Source organism: Aspergillus saccharolyticus (genome assembly GCF_003184585.1).
Source record: "Aspergillus saccharolyticus JOP 1030-1 unplaced genomic scaffold BP01scaffold_5, whole genome shotgun sequence".
NCBI lineage: Eukaryota > Fungi > Ascomycota > Eurotiomycetes > Eurotiales > Aspergillaceae > Aspergillus > Aspergillus saccharolyticus.
In genome coordinates, this window is record NW_020290615.1 from 606616 (window position 1) to 620488 (window position 13873).

General features: G+C 51.5%; 5 protein-coding genes across 5 annotated transcripts; 3 read left to right on the plus strand and 2 right to left on the minus strand.

Moving 5' to 3' along the window:
* Nucleotides 1-624: 624 nt before the first annotated feature.
* Nucleotides 625-1747, minus strand: BP01DRAFT_363335 (F-box protein; the record flags this gene model as incomplete). Its single annotated transcript, XM_025576269.1, has 2 exons — nt 625-669; nt 725-1747. 2 exons carry the CDS (start codon nt 1745-1747, stop codon nt 625-627), a joined length of 1068 nt encoding a protein of 355 aa, XP_025434145.1.
* Nucleotides 1748-3105: 1358 nt separating this feature from the next.
* Nucleotides 3106-3915, plus strand: BP01DRAFT_354007 (uncharacterized protein). Its single transcript, XM_025574324.1, has one exon. The coding sequence runs from the start codon at nt 3144-3146 to the stop codon at nt 3729-3731; it is 588 nt and encodes a 195-aa protein (XP_025434146.1). The 5' UTR covers nt 3106-3143; the 3' UTR covers nt 3732-3915.
* Nucleotides 3916-5266: 1351 nt separating this feature from the next.
* BP01DRAFT_177140 (RBR-type E3 ubiquitin transferase) lies at nt 5267-7422 on the minus strand. The gene has a single exon (XM_025570837.1). It carries the CDS (start codon nt 7196-7198, stop codon nt 5351-5353), a length of 1848 nt encoding a protein of 615 aa, XP_025434147.1. The 5' UTR covers nt 7199-7422; the 3' UTR covers nt 5267-5350.
* Nucleotides 7423-8098: 676 nt separating this feature from the next.
* BP01DRAFT_413889 (phosphatase PAP2 family protein) lies at nt 8099-9489 on the plus strand. Its single transcript, XM_025579024.1, has 3 exons — nt 8099-8452; nt 8524-8713; nt 8776-9489. The coding sequence occupies exons 1-3, from the start codon at nt 8405-8407 to the stop codon at nt 9240-9242; spliced, it is 705 nt and encodes a 234-aa protein (XP_025434148.1). The 5' UTR covers nt 8099-8404; the 3' UTR covers nt 9243-9489.
* A 470-nt stretch (nt 9490-9959) lies between these two features.
* BP01DRAFT_313284 (FAR11/STRIP family protein) lies at nt 9960-13805 on the plus strand. The gene is made up of 5 exons (XM_025572502.1): nt 9960-12225; nt 12277-12389; nt 12451-12620; nt 12666-12795; nt 12848-13805. Exons 1-5 carry the CDS (start codon nt 10195-10197, stop codon nt 13701-13703), a joined length of 3300 nt encoding a protein of 1099 aa, XP_025434149.1. The 5' UTR covers nt 9960-10194; the 3' UTR covers nt 13704-13805.
* The last annotated feature ends 68 nt before the right edge of the window (nt 13806-13873 follow it).

Consider the following 13873-nt stretch of genomic DNA (forward strand, 5'->3'; position numbering starts at 1 on the left):
TCGTGATGCGCGAGGCGAGCGGTGTTCCAGGGATTTTGTGGATGGAAGGTTCTGAGCAAGGGGGCGAGGATGAGGGTGGGTTAGAGTGGATGTACAACGAGAAGTATGCTTGGTGCTAGTCCCCGGGGTGTAGAGAATTGGAAGCTTACCTGATGTTGGGGGTGTATACCGCTTCGAATGCATTGACAAGGTGGATATTAACTTAAGCATCGAGGAAGACGTGTAAGCCATCAAAGAGACTAATTAGCAGAGAGCTGTGTAGTTTATCCAATCAAAATACAGGTGTAATTTGAGGGCTACACTCCGCAAAGCATATATTGCGTTCTGATACCCAAGCCCACCCTCTGTTGCGTACGACGTGTAACTTAACATGGTCATATCCGAGAAGTGCCGTTCAGGTCGAACACGTCCAAGTTCTGTCTCAGGAAGAGTTCCTTCAGTACCTGGAGATACCTCTCTTAGCGCTTTCTCAAGTGAGTCAAATCGCCAGGCAGGGCAGGGATGTTAGTCAGGTGATTCGAGATGGACTGTCAGTTAGTTGGGGGTTAGAGATGTTCGGAGCCAACGCATTAGCATTGTCTATTAAAGTAATTCCGGCTTAAGATATCCTCAGGACTGAAAGAGCTAGATCAAGCCAGCCTTGATGTTCCTGCGTCTACCATTAGCCGCCTGGACCGATAAACAGTACAGAACTTAGCCATCAGAAGGAGTCGACCTCGCTCACCTTGAAAAACCACTCCTTGGACCCATCCGCCCTGACCCAACTAAGGGGACCGTCAGGATCGTCCGCAAGGGGCCGCTGAACCCAGAGTTCCGGTCCACCCAGGGCCACGCGTCCGTTCTCGAAGTAGACGAGCTGCTTCAGGACGGGACATTGGGCCTTCAGCCCAGGGAGCCGGTTGCGATTAACGGCGTCAGGGTTCGGATTGAAGCCCGGAGTCATGACGGCGATGTGCTCCAGGGAGCGGCCGTACTTCCCGAACAGATTGATAATGGTCGCGCTGAGAAGAGCACGAGGGTCGTTGATCTCCAACCGCTTCAGGTGCGGCGCGGGTTCGAGATGAGCCAGGTGTTCGATGGTCAGCCCACTCACCCAGGTCTGAGGATGACGTAGTCTCCGGTCGTAGAAGAAGCGGAAGTCCTGGAGCCGGGGGGCGTGATCGAGAATGATGCAGACCATGCCGTCGAGGAGTTTCTCAGAGTGGACGCTTGCGGGAATGTGGATGATCAACTGGGTGAGGTTGACCCAGAGAGTGGAAAGTCGGCGTCTGCGGCCGCCATCCCAGAGATCAATCTCGGGTACCACCTCATCATAGTGTGGGAAGTCCTTGAATATGTTTGGAGGTGCGCAGAGAGTGAGCGATTGGAGCTGGAGGGCTGAGGGTTTGTTGGAAAGCAGGAACCGGGTCAGCGCCACAAGGCTGGCCCTGGTGATGTCGTGGTTTTTCCAAAGATGGTTGTGCACCTCGAGGACCAGCTGTTGGGCTTTCTGAAGCGCCTCGTAATCTTCTGGCAAGGTGCGACGCACAAGCTTGGTTTCCTTGGGGCGAAGGTGCACGCTCTTGGGATTGTCGACGTCGAGGTGGATGGACAAAGGATGCAGGAGGCTGCCAAGCCAGGGTGCAAAGGCCTTCTCGCGCATGGATTTGGAAACCCTACCCAGAGCGCACAGAGCCTCAAAGTCCATATGCTCGGTGATGAGCAAGAAGATCTCGGCAGGAAGATCGTCGAGAGTAAGAGTATCCATGATGATGGCTGCTCAATGGCGGTGGTGAGGATGGAATGGTCAACTAGCCTGGAGGCTGTGGGAGTACTTAAAGGTTTGGAGAGACTCTTCCATGTCTAGAGCTTGCAGTGAGGTCTTTCTGTAGCAGTTATCTTGTCGGGGGATTTCTGCATCTATACGGAAAATATCTGGGGAGTGTCCAACAACCGGAATTGCAGCATCTGCGTGGCAACTTGCGACAGAGCCTAGGTGGCTCTCTCGGCTATGAGTTGAGGCACTTGTATTATTATTAAATTATTTTTGTAGTTTGTGCTGATATGGTTGGTTCTTCGCAGACACGTCCGCAGTCATTCAGATGCAGTATCCTGACTTGTAGTTGAAATTGACAATTCCATCATAGATCAGAGCTCAGCTGATGGGAGCTGCCTGAGTTTCAAGCCTGGACAACGTTGGCCATCATGCGTAGTAAGTGCATTATGGCTAGCTGAAGATTAGGAATAACAGAGTAGTCCATCGGCCAGGTCGCAGCATGATAGTATCTACACGATAGGCACGGGCATTATTAGAGCTTAGCACATGCTTCCTTGGAAGATGTGCTCCTCTTACAATTTATTTCCCAGTGATCAACAGAAGTCGACAGCAATGCATGGGAGTACTGTTTTATTCGCTAGACATCATACAAACCAGTGTGGGCTACAAGCCCGGTATGAATTCAGCATCACAATCTCAGAGAAAGTCAAACCTGCCCTAGCTAATTTCATTTCAACTCAACCTTCCCCAACCGTTGTATCCTGATGTCAATTGTTTTAGCAGGGCAACACCTTATCGTGAGTTTATGTAGTTGACCATGTCCAGGGCTCTCTAGGTCTCGTGATCTTTACTCGTGATGCCTCAGGCATGCTGCTTTGGTCGTCTTTTGGAGACTTCCTCAATCTGCCGCTGTTCTCTATGGAGTTCGGTTAAGACATCCTGATGAATAAACTGTAATGATATGCTAGATATATGTCAGAAAGTAGGCATACTAACCCCGCGGCTAATGCAGCTGTGAAGACATCTCTAACCCTAAGCGGGTTGGCTTTCTGTAGCTAGCGGGGCCAACCCTGAACCCTCAGCGTCGACTTCCGCCTCATTGTCAATAGTCTCGCCATCATACGAAGATTCCATTGGCGAGCTCGTATGGTCTAGACCCGTTCAATTCCACCGTCAATGATAGCCCGCGTTAACAATGCCTAAGCCGGTGCAGAAAGTGCGCAGGGTTGCCAGTTCTTCAGCCTCCACCCGCATCCTGTGAGGGGTAAAAGAATGACGGAGCAATTCGTGCTATGTTTTAAAAGAGAATGAGCAGCCCATCATCTCCTTCAAACTCGCCGATTGAACACATCACCTCTCTTACGACCAAAAACACACCAAGCTCACCATGAAACTCATAACCCTCAGCCCCCACCTTCTTCTCCTCCTCATCGTAGTCAGCATAACTAGCAGCACCCACGCCATCCCCTCCGCCTCACTCACCACGCGCGACGTCTCTCCCTTCACCACCGGCCTCGCCGCCATAACCGCCTCCGTCAAGGATCTGGACGCCCGCATCCTGAGTTACCCAGGCGGCGACATTTCCAACATCACCACGGGCGCCGCCGCCTTAATCACCCTTCTCCTCGCCGAGACCAAAGCCATCCAGTCTGACTTCCTGAATGCCACGGAAGCAGCCACCCTCCTTCCATCGCTCGAGAATCTGGCGGGCCAGTTTGCGACAGTTGTGCAGGATTACATCGCCATCCACGACGCGATCGCCGTGGCGGATGAGGGCTGGTACATCTACTCACAGCTGCAGGAGGAGCACACGGCCGCGTTGACTTATACCGGGAGTGTGGTGGCGCGGATCCCTGCTGGGGATGTCAAGGATGCGGCTGCTGGGTGGGCGACTGATCTCACGGATAGCTTGGAGGCTGGGAGAGATGCTTATAAGGATATTGCGGTGAGGCCGACGGGGTATGCGAGGGTCTGAGGAGAGGTGGCGGCTGAGGAGAGAAGGGATCGTCTGATAGGTGCTCTTGCTGAGTATTCCACCTGCATGACCGTTTGATTCGAGGTGTCCGCTTATGCCCATTACAGACTTCAGAAGATGAATAGCTTGACGTGATGCGGAGTATGAGTTCACTGATCTGTATCTACATCTTTCAGATGGAGTATTGAGTTAGTAATCCTTTAGCTAGTTTCTAGCCTGGCATAGCGAATCTTGTGCCTCGATTTCTAGCTGAAATTGTCCACTCCAAGCTCTTGAGACATCGACAGTTTGCGTACACTACACCACATCCGGTTATTGTTCCCTTATCGTCGTATCCTGGAGTCTCCACACCACACCACGTTGCTGAAGAGCGACTAAGAACCAGCTGGATCCATACTCGACAATTGACAACCCGGAAGGTCGTACACCTTTCTTGATTGGGGTATAGTGTACGATACCTAGAGATGAAGATAGCCCATGGAGGAAGACTTTCGTTGATAGTAGAAGCTCGAAAAAGTCCCATGCTGTCGTCATTGCATATGTATATGTTATAAGGAGCCTTTGTTGTGAACAGGTACTTCAGGGCTAGATAGCGGAATGTTCGGTTTGGTTGTTGGTTGTTTTAACTACCTAGCTCGATTATTCTAGGGTTTGTTCATGCAATCAAGGCTTCTTCGAGGATCCAAATTAGATTCAAAACAAGATTGAAGTCCGGCACTGAGATGGGTAAATTAATCAAGTTATTAGCTCTGTACTGGTAATTGGATTGAGTCTTGCTCACTATCAGAGTTAATCGAAGGTCTATATACCAGTAGGTCGTCGGGACTCGGCGAGACCCACGTTGGACACTAAATGCTGACCAGAAAATTAACCTTGAGTTAACTATACCCGGCCGATGAATGGCACAGCAGGCTACATACTCGCAGACAGCCATCTCACGCTGACAACAGAGGAGAACGACTACCTCGAGAAGCCGTGTTTGCTGAAGCAGCTCTTGACATTTTGATGTGAATTCAAATCGAGCAGTCGAGCTCATCAGGAGATGATGGGATGGTTGAGCGGAGGTCGTGCTGAAAAATGAATGTGGCAACGAGAGGTATCGATAGATGGATTCACTGAGTAGATATATGTGTTGGAGTGGAACAGGTGTCTATCTTTAGGAAGGAGATAGAGGGTTGGCTAGGGTCTTGGATGTTTCTTTCGCTACGATGCATCATACACAAAACTCATAGGGTATAAGGATGTCTTATGCAACAAATGCACTGCTTAGTCACTTGTGCAAGTACCTGCAAATGCTGAGTTGATGCGCTTGTCAGTCGTAGCAAGCCTGCCCCGAATCCGCTGAGAAGAAAAAGACAGAAGTTGCAATAAGAGAGAATTGAGGTGTTTGTATGTCCAATCTGAGATAAAACGCGCCGAATAAGCTGCATGATCGCTGTACAAACACGACATAAATACGGGTCATCACAATCATAAATGAAGCGGGGCATCAGGTCTCTGGAAACAACGTAGTTGAGACTCTTGCAAAAAAAAGTATGAGATATGCCATAGACCCGAACACGCGTGTAGTATTACAACATGGCGTACGATTGATCACAGGGGTAGAACGAGAAAAGTCTCTAGAAGTCATCATCAAGTTCGTCACTGTCCCATTCGTCTTCTCGGTCATTCTGAACCAGTTCCAGAAAACGTTGAAGACCGGGCCGCGCATGCTGAGCTGGTTGGCCTTCCCTACCTGCTGCTGCCTGCGGACGACGCCGGACTTCGGCCATGGCTCGCGCTTGCGCTTGTCTCTCAGCTGCTGCGGCTTGAGCCGCCGGATCATTGTCACCACGTTGACCATTACCCCCAGCGCCGTGATTGACTCTCGGAGGCACTGGAGCTGGAGGAGGGGGATTTTGACCCAGTTCCATTGCTACTAAATCTTCCTCGTCGCTGCCATCGTCAATCTCTATAAGCTGAGCGGGTAATTGATGCAAGGCTTCAGCTCCATCAGGATCAATCCCATCGCCGCCTTCCAGATCCCAGAGCTTCTGGTAGCATTGGCTCTCTGGGTCGTTGAAATGACGGTAAGGGTTCTCCTCGAACAGCCAACAAGAGCAGAGATAGCAGAAGTGCGTGTCGCATTTGAAACATATCATATGATTGCAGCCCATTTTCTTCTGGCAAGGAGCACTGCATGTCGGACAAGCGGATGTATACCGCCGCAGATATTCTTCCGTCGCCTTTTCTTCGGCAGTCAGCTCCGCTGCACGGCGAGGGAAGCAACGGACGAGCTCCCCATGCCAGCCTTTCTTGCAGACGCAACAGAATGCGTAGCTGCAATCCTCGCAAATCGCCAGTCGTTCGGCCACTGGTGGCAATTGAGCCTCATCACCAAGGGGATCGAACACAGGGCCCTCTTCTTCATCATCGTCAGAAGCTTCGAGATCGTCGGACATTGGATCCGTGGGTTTGGGGTGCTTTTTTGAGCGAGCGGCACCTTGGCACCATTCGCGGGGACAGTAAACAGTTGACTTGTCCGCTTCGAGCCTTTTCTTGCGCTTAAGCGAAACAAAGCGCTGCACTGTCTCCTGCTCCAGTGGAATCTGTAGCAACTCACTAGGACTGAGTGTTCGGTCGACCTTCTTTCTTTTCTTCGGTACGTCATCCGCAGAGACCTTATTGGCGGTTTCTTTACCACAGCCGGGAGACAAGCATTTCACACTCTCGATATCGCCTTCTGTGATGCAGCTATTGTAAAAGTCTCGCAGACAGGAAATGCAAAAGACGTGCGAGCACCGAAGAAGACGGTGGCAGTTTATACCTTTCTTGGGCTCCAAGCACACACCACATTCAAAGGTCTCCTGATCGAACCTTTCCTGTTCAGCTTTGTTGTTGAAATCCAACAATGCTATCTTCAAATCTCGAGAGAGCAGCATCTCGCCGTTAAGACTATCGCTGTATCCAAAGCCTGTATCACATAATTGTTGAAGGTGGTCGATGTAGGTGTACACCACCAGGTCCCGCCCGCATTCCTCCCAAAGACGCTTGCCATCATCTAAGAGTTGGGACAATTTCGAGGGAGGTAACCATGCAGGATCCGTCTCAAGATGAAACGACGGTGCTTTGTCGGCCGGATAGCCTTCGGGTAACTCGATCTCAAGACAAAGAGGCGGGAAGTGCGATAATATGTGAAAGTCATTATCAGGTTCGAGTGGAGCGATTCGCTCTTCATTCTTGAATGGGAAGCCGGTTTCGCTAGCATCGACGGACGTGGGAGGAGTTAAAATAGCAGGGAAATTATTCTCGGCCAGGTGCGGCTGCTGTTGGAAGCACACGCGTACAGGTGTGGACGGTTTGACAACTATATCTAGCGATGCCTTGTATGGCGTAATGGGATCGATCTTGATTTCCGGGAAAATAGCGGCGATAGACGATAGCTCGACCGAGCGGTCATCGTCCGAAATTGAGTCGGGCTCCGTCATGTTGCATCCGATATTGGTGCCAGAAGGTTTTTCGAAGGCAATAGACAACTTTCCCGAAGAGTTCTGACCGCGGGTTGGATTTGGAGCGGCGAAACGATGGGTGGCGACGCTCGTCGAGTTGGCAGACCTGCGCAATGTCCGATTCAGAGACGATAAACTCGACAGCGCCCGCCGACAGCGAATTGCATTATCTATGAAGGTAGGGTGACAGCAGATTGAGCGGCAAGGCGACAGAGAGGGAGTATTTCTGTAGCTAAACCACGGATTAGTCAACTAGACAGCGCGATTATCCAAGGTGGTGGCGGTGGTCCGACCTCTCAGGTACTGCAGGCGTGTGTGCGGTCTAGACAATTAATACTATGGGGGCGGCAGAACCGTCGCGAAGTCAAAAGAGTTGAAGGCAGAGATAGAATGAATGGAACGATGAGATTCTAGTATTATGCGCAGTCTAGATAATATGTAAAGAGAGGAATCGAAGTGAGGAAGTGAGGAGAAGTGCGTCATGGTTTGGCTGGAGATAAGAGTAATCGGTGGTGGATTGAGAGAGTAAGGATGAGCAGCAGCGAGCGGTAGGAGCAGCAATGGGAGGCAAACCAGGAGGGTTAAGTACTCGCAGAACACGAGTAGAAACAAGGATATTTATGGCACAGAAGGGCAGGCATAGGGAGTCAGGCATAGAGAGCTGAGCTGGATTTTGCTGCCCAGTCCTCGCCAGGATAAATAGTTTCCACTGGAGGTTGAATCAAGTCGACTGATTCTTTTCGGCCTGAGGCGACGAGGCGGCGAGAAATTCCTTCCCCTCCCCCTCATTTTCCATGCCGCTTTAAAGCCCCGTGACTTGGCCTTAATGTGTGTCTTGGTGTCTCCCCTTGCAGACCCACTCACTTTTCCTCTCCTTGGAATTTGGATGCTTGCTCTGCGGTCTAGCTAAATTATATCATCTCTACACCTGCTTGGAGGGAAGACTCTTCCGTATAATAACTCCAGCAATCTGCCCTCTGGATTCATCAATCTTGGTTCGCACGATATGTTTGTTCAATAGTCTTCGATTATCTGTGACTCGGCTGGACTGTCGCGACCGGTGCATTCTTATCGTTTGTTGCTTCTAGAATCTCAGTTAATCTGGCCCAAATTGGAGGCCGCCCGGATAACAGAGAAATCTTCCCTGCTCTCGCAGCAACACGAGACTACGTCACCCACAACACAATGGCCGACGTACCCTTAGCATCCTTATCACTGACCCATGTCCATTATGTGAGTTTCATTCAGGCGTATGGAGGTATATACGCTCGAGGACTATTTATGCTGATGCTACCAACCCGTAGAATCCCGAAGATCCGCTGTCTTTCGTGTCTGCTTGGCTCGCTCTAGTGCCACAGGCCCTGGTGATCTCCTATGTCACCCTTGCCTGGGCAACAAGAGAAGTCGAAATAGCACTGATGTTTGCGGGTCAGATGGGCTGTGAGGCCTTGAATTTTGTCCTGAAGCGCATCATCAAGGAGGAAAGACCGAAACGTAAGTAGACTGACAAGCAAGACAAAAAAAAGCCATCTCGTCCAGACTAATAATGGACGCAGAGATGTATGGCAAGGGTTACGGCATGCCGTCGTCGCATGCTCAGTTCATGACTTTTTTTGCTGTGTATGCTGGGTTGTTCTTAATTGTCCGACATTCCCCTGGCTTGAAACGTCCAGCGTCCACCATTCACTTGGGGGTGCGGATATTCATCTCTCTAGTGCTGTGCGTCGGTGCTGCTGCAGTAGCAGTTAGCCGCGTTTACCTGAACTATCACACTCCGAAGCAGGTTCTCGCGGGCTGTGCTGCAGGTGTATCTTGCGCTTTCGCGTGGTTTTTCATTACGCGACAGGTTCGTATTTTCGGTTGGATTGACTGGATGTTAGACTTGCAAGTATCCAAGTTCTTCCGTTTGAGGGATTTGGTGGTAAGCGAGGATCTGGTTGAGGCCGGATGGCAACATTCAGAAGCGAAGCGACAGTCGAAGCGGAAGGGAAACAGTGAGCGTCGCTCAAAGAAAATTCATTGAAATGGCTATGTCCCTGAGCTGCTAATCAGGGACTAGGGCTCCCGAGAGATACTCTGTTTGAGTAACATACCGGCGATGCCGCAATCTTAGCCTTGACCTAGAACGCGTCTGTGGCTAATCTCTGAGCCTCGACACTCCCACCCTACGCCGTTTGGAACCTTGAAGGCGAGAGTTTCCATCTCAATGGCTCAATTGAGTGCATAGAATAATATCATTACCCTTACACTCACTGGCACAGTAGAAGCTTAATCCTACACGCCTCATAATCCCTTTGTCCTTGAGTTGTACCGAGGTTTAAGTAGTACTAGTAGTAGTGGTGGGTGGAGGGGAAGCTCAGTGGGTCCCCGCTAACTGTAGCAAATGCTAGCCGCGGAGTTAAAGGTCACAGGGAATATATATCCAATCGATTCTTCGGCAAATAACATACGTTCTAGAGTATTTGCGATCGTAACTTGTGTAGGCATGGAAATTCAGCTCAGATTCGAGTCATGAAGAAAAGAAAAGAAAAGAGACAGGAAAATCAACTACAAACAAGGGACACAAGTATCACATCAAAGAAATAACTTGAATTCCACATGCAATCCAGTAGCAGACAACAAGCCGACTCATTGGCCGAACCGGCCGCAGTTGCACGTGACCAGTGGCCGCCGCCGCGGATCGACGGCTTCCCTCAGACACATCGCGTGGCCCGTCGAATTAATCAAGAATGTTGCGGACCGCCGCTTGTTCTTATCGACTTCTAGCTGGCAGACACACTATATTCCTATTCTAATTGAACGTCATGTGGGACGACTCGATTCTAATCTATTCACGCAGTAGCCACTAGTCTAGGCCAAACGACTAGTTCCGTTCGGTTTCACCAAGTCCCGGTTCACCTCAGCATTAATCCCTGTTGGGGGCATTGATGTTCTGACTGCTTAAATCGATTGTGCCCAATTCAGTCCATCAAAATATGTCTAGGGAAACTGTTACATTATCCCTCACAATGGATAAACCTCCAGCCTCCTTGGATGCCGGCCTGGAAGAGCAGCACATTGTCAAAGCGGACGAGGTCGATCAGACGGGAACGGACATCAGCACTGTTTCGGATGACCAGCTCTTGGAAGAGGTTGCTGAAGGGCTGCGACAGGAACAGCAGGAGCAGCAGCAGCAGCAGCAGCAGCAGCAGCAGGAAGCAACTGGCCCCACGACTGCTGGTATTGACAAAGCTCCGAGGGTGACTGCCGCGGAGAAGGGGCCGCGACGCCCAGAGCTGCGCCGGGACTCTTCCGCCCCGCCGCCTCCTCGCCAGCCTCCGCCGCCTGCTCCCGTCCAGCAGAATCAGGATGCTCCACCGCCCGACTCGCTGAGTCTGGCCCAACTGAGACAGCTGGTTCAGGAAATGCCCAAGATTGAGCAACCTGCCTACGCCTTTGAGTATGCCGACTCTCAGCCATTTGTAGACGAGATTGAAGAGTGGTTCCAGTACAGTGAATACGACCGGGCCATGCTGGTGGGGATGAAGTGGTCCTTTGAGCATAAATGGCACACTTTCTGCGAGGATCGATCGGTAGATGCTTCGCAGCAGAATTGGCTTGACGCCCCTCGAGACCTGCAGAAAGCGTTCTTGGGCCATATCATCGAGGGCTTAAGTGAAAGCACGGGCCTGGTTCGCTTTGAGGCATCCGAAGCTCTTTGCTATATTATCACAGGGCTCTGGGGCGCCACCGCTGGCGAGGCTGTGCCTGACTACCCGCGAGGTGTCTCCCACCCAGGAGCCGAAATCCCTCAGGACAAATCTCTACAGGTCAAATGGATCGAGCATAGTGTTCACCTATTCCACGAATGCAACGGCCTTCAGGCTCTACTGAACTGCTTGTGTCGGGTTTTTGAGAGACACCGAAGCTCGTCTTCCCAAGGACAGGAGGGTGCCGGTCCGGACGCCGCCAATTCCGCGTACATGGAACGCGAGGCCAACCTGCTACTGACGCCATTATACTTCATTGTAGAAGTCGGACGGAGACAGGAAGTTTTGGACCCGGAAAATGCATCGCTGCGGGAGACTCTCATGCGGCTGGAGCCGAATCTGCTGGTATTCTTGGTGGAAATTATCGCGAGGTTGCGCTGGGACGAGTCGGCCAATATTCCTCTGACTAGGATCATCCTTCTGTTCTGGAAGACATTACTCCTCTTCTTCGGGGGCAGCAGCAAGTTGAAGGAGGCGAAGAGAGTATTAGAGCCCGCCTTCGAGGCAAGAGAGAACGCTTCACCACGCAGAACTCCTTTCCTGACTGCCTCGCCCCTCGATTATCACAACTTCAGACAAGAGATCACCTCAAAATATCCTGCTTACAACCCGCCTCCACCCGCGGTGCCCCTGGAGCTGGAAAACAACTCGATTTTGCCACCGCTCCCTCAACATCCGAGCCGAATCAACACGTCAAACGGTCCATTTTCGGGTGTGGGACCCTCTGTAGCGGGTGGTAGTGGCTCCATCATCCATCAGTCTGTTCACATTGCAACGCCGGCACCTTCTCCGCCGCCTTCTCCGATCGGGCCTGGTGGTAAAGCAGGAAAAAAGCAGAATTACCAGACGAATCAGAATTTCCCCTTCATGTACCCACCTCTTGACAATGCAAGTAACGACCTCGGTGGAAAGGGGACAACGGAGCTGCAAGACTTTCTTGTTGGCAAGAAGTGGGAGGGGAGTGATGTCCCTGCATCTATCATCGAGGCTGGGAAGTTGTTTTCAACCCACGTCAAGATGACCAGGGCAATGCAGCAACTGTGGGAAGAGAGAGAGCGTTTCATGAAATACGACCGCGGCTGGAGCTCAAATGAGACTTTTCTGACAGCTATGGAGTTCGAGACGGGCGAATTAGCAGACGAGATGCGGAAACTGGGAATAGATGCAAGAGAGAGGTCGAGCATTGACCAGCCTCTGGAGAAAGAAACAGAGAACCAAGACATTCAACAACGCTTGGATGCCGTTGAATCATTTTATGTGAGTGGCCTACGGGCCGAGAATTGATTCCCAAGCTGACAACCGCCGCAGAGACAAGCACTGGTGCATTTGCAGTCGATCACAATCGTCTTTCTCAAGGTCATTTTAACGAACGTCAGTGCTATGGTCAACCAGGCCAACGGACAAAATGGGCAAGGGATGGGGTAAGTAGTTCCTCGTCATCTACTGTGCCGGACATCGAAGCTGATGATTGTGTTCTTTAAGGGACAACTACGGTCCAGCGAATGGATATCCATCCGCCTTGGGTCATGGCCCTGGAGAGAGGAGCATTGAAGCAGCCATTGACGAGTTGGACAATGTACGACTCCGAGAAATAACGTCCAAAGCGATATCGGGCTCTTTTTTGCTCCTGCTCAAGTGGTTCAAGCGGTCACGTAAGTTTCTTCTTGTTGCATGCGAATCAGACTAACGAAGCTCAGATATACTCAAGTTTGAGTACATGACGCAATTACTTCTTGACTCCAATTATCTACCGCTGATCCTCAAGATGTTCGCTCATCAAGACGTCGATCAGGCCGTTGCGCAGAAGAATGACCGCGAGGAGCTGGGGTATGTCAATGTGCTTTTGGATCTGAATCTTGCACTATGCTAACCGACGCAGCTTCTTTCATTTCTGCCACCTCAAGTCCGACCATCCGCCAGCCGAACTAGACGACGAATCTTTACCCAGCGAGGACGAAGCCATCCCTCCGCCCATCACGCGCCAACGCCAGGACACAACCGGCCACTCTTCAGTCCGAGGCCCGTCTCCCGAATCCCTGCTGCCAGAGTTTGTAGAAGGACCACACCGACCCGAAGTGGACGAGCTCGGATACCCGATCGCACCGCCCCCTAAGGAGCCCATCACCGAGTTCTCCTTCCGCAACTTCTTCTCCGCCATCAACTACCTCCACATCATGCAGAAGATCACGCGCGACAAGGCCCACCGCTGCCTCCTGCTGGTGCAGTACAAGTCGAGTACTATCCTTCGGAAGGGGCTCAAGATCCCGGATCCGCATCTGCGCTTCTACACGCTCAAGCTCTTCAAGTCGCAGGTCCCGTTCTGCGGGCGCAAGTGGCGGCAGAGCAATATGCGCGTCATCACCGCCATCTACTTGTATTGTCGCCCGGAGCTACGCGATGACTGGCTCTCGGGAGCAGACATCGACTCAGAAGTCGAAGAGGCGTTGCCGCTAGAGCAGGCACTGCGCGGCCTCACTCACTGGTGGCATCTCCGACGGTACAAAGACGTGATGGGCGGGGATGAGGGCGCGTCTCTCATGGAGGAAGAGCGGGACTTTTTCACCAGAGAGCTCGAGGCGATGGGATGGGGGATGGCTGGCGAGGAGAGTTTCCATGGCAGTAGCGAGGAAGCCGAGTTGGCAGCGGCGGCGGCGGCAGCAGCAGCAGGCGGTGGGCCAATGGTGAACGGGACGGAGTGGGATGGAGCTCCGCTGCAGATGGAAAGTGGGTGGTAACGATACTACGATACTACTACACTTACCTAGTACCCACCCAGTATAGAGCTATGTTGTGCTCAAGCATACCATACTAGCGGAGATCTGACTGCATAGTAGTTGAAATTGATCAGTAATAGCATAATAAACTGCTGAAATATGCCAGCATCAAGAAGCAGTAAGGTACAATT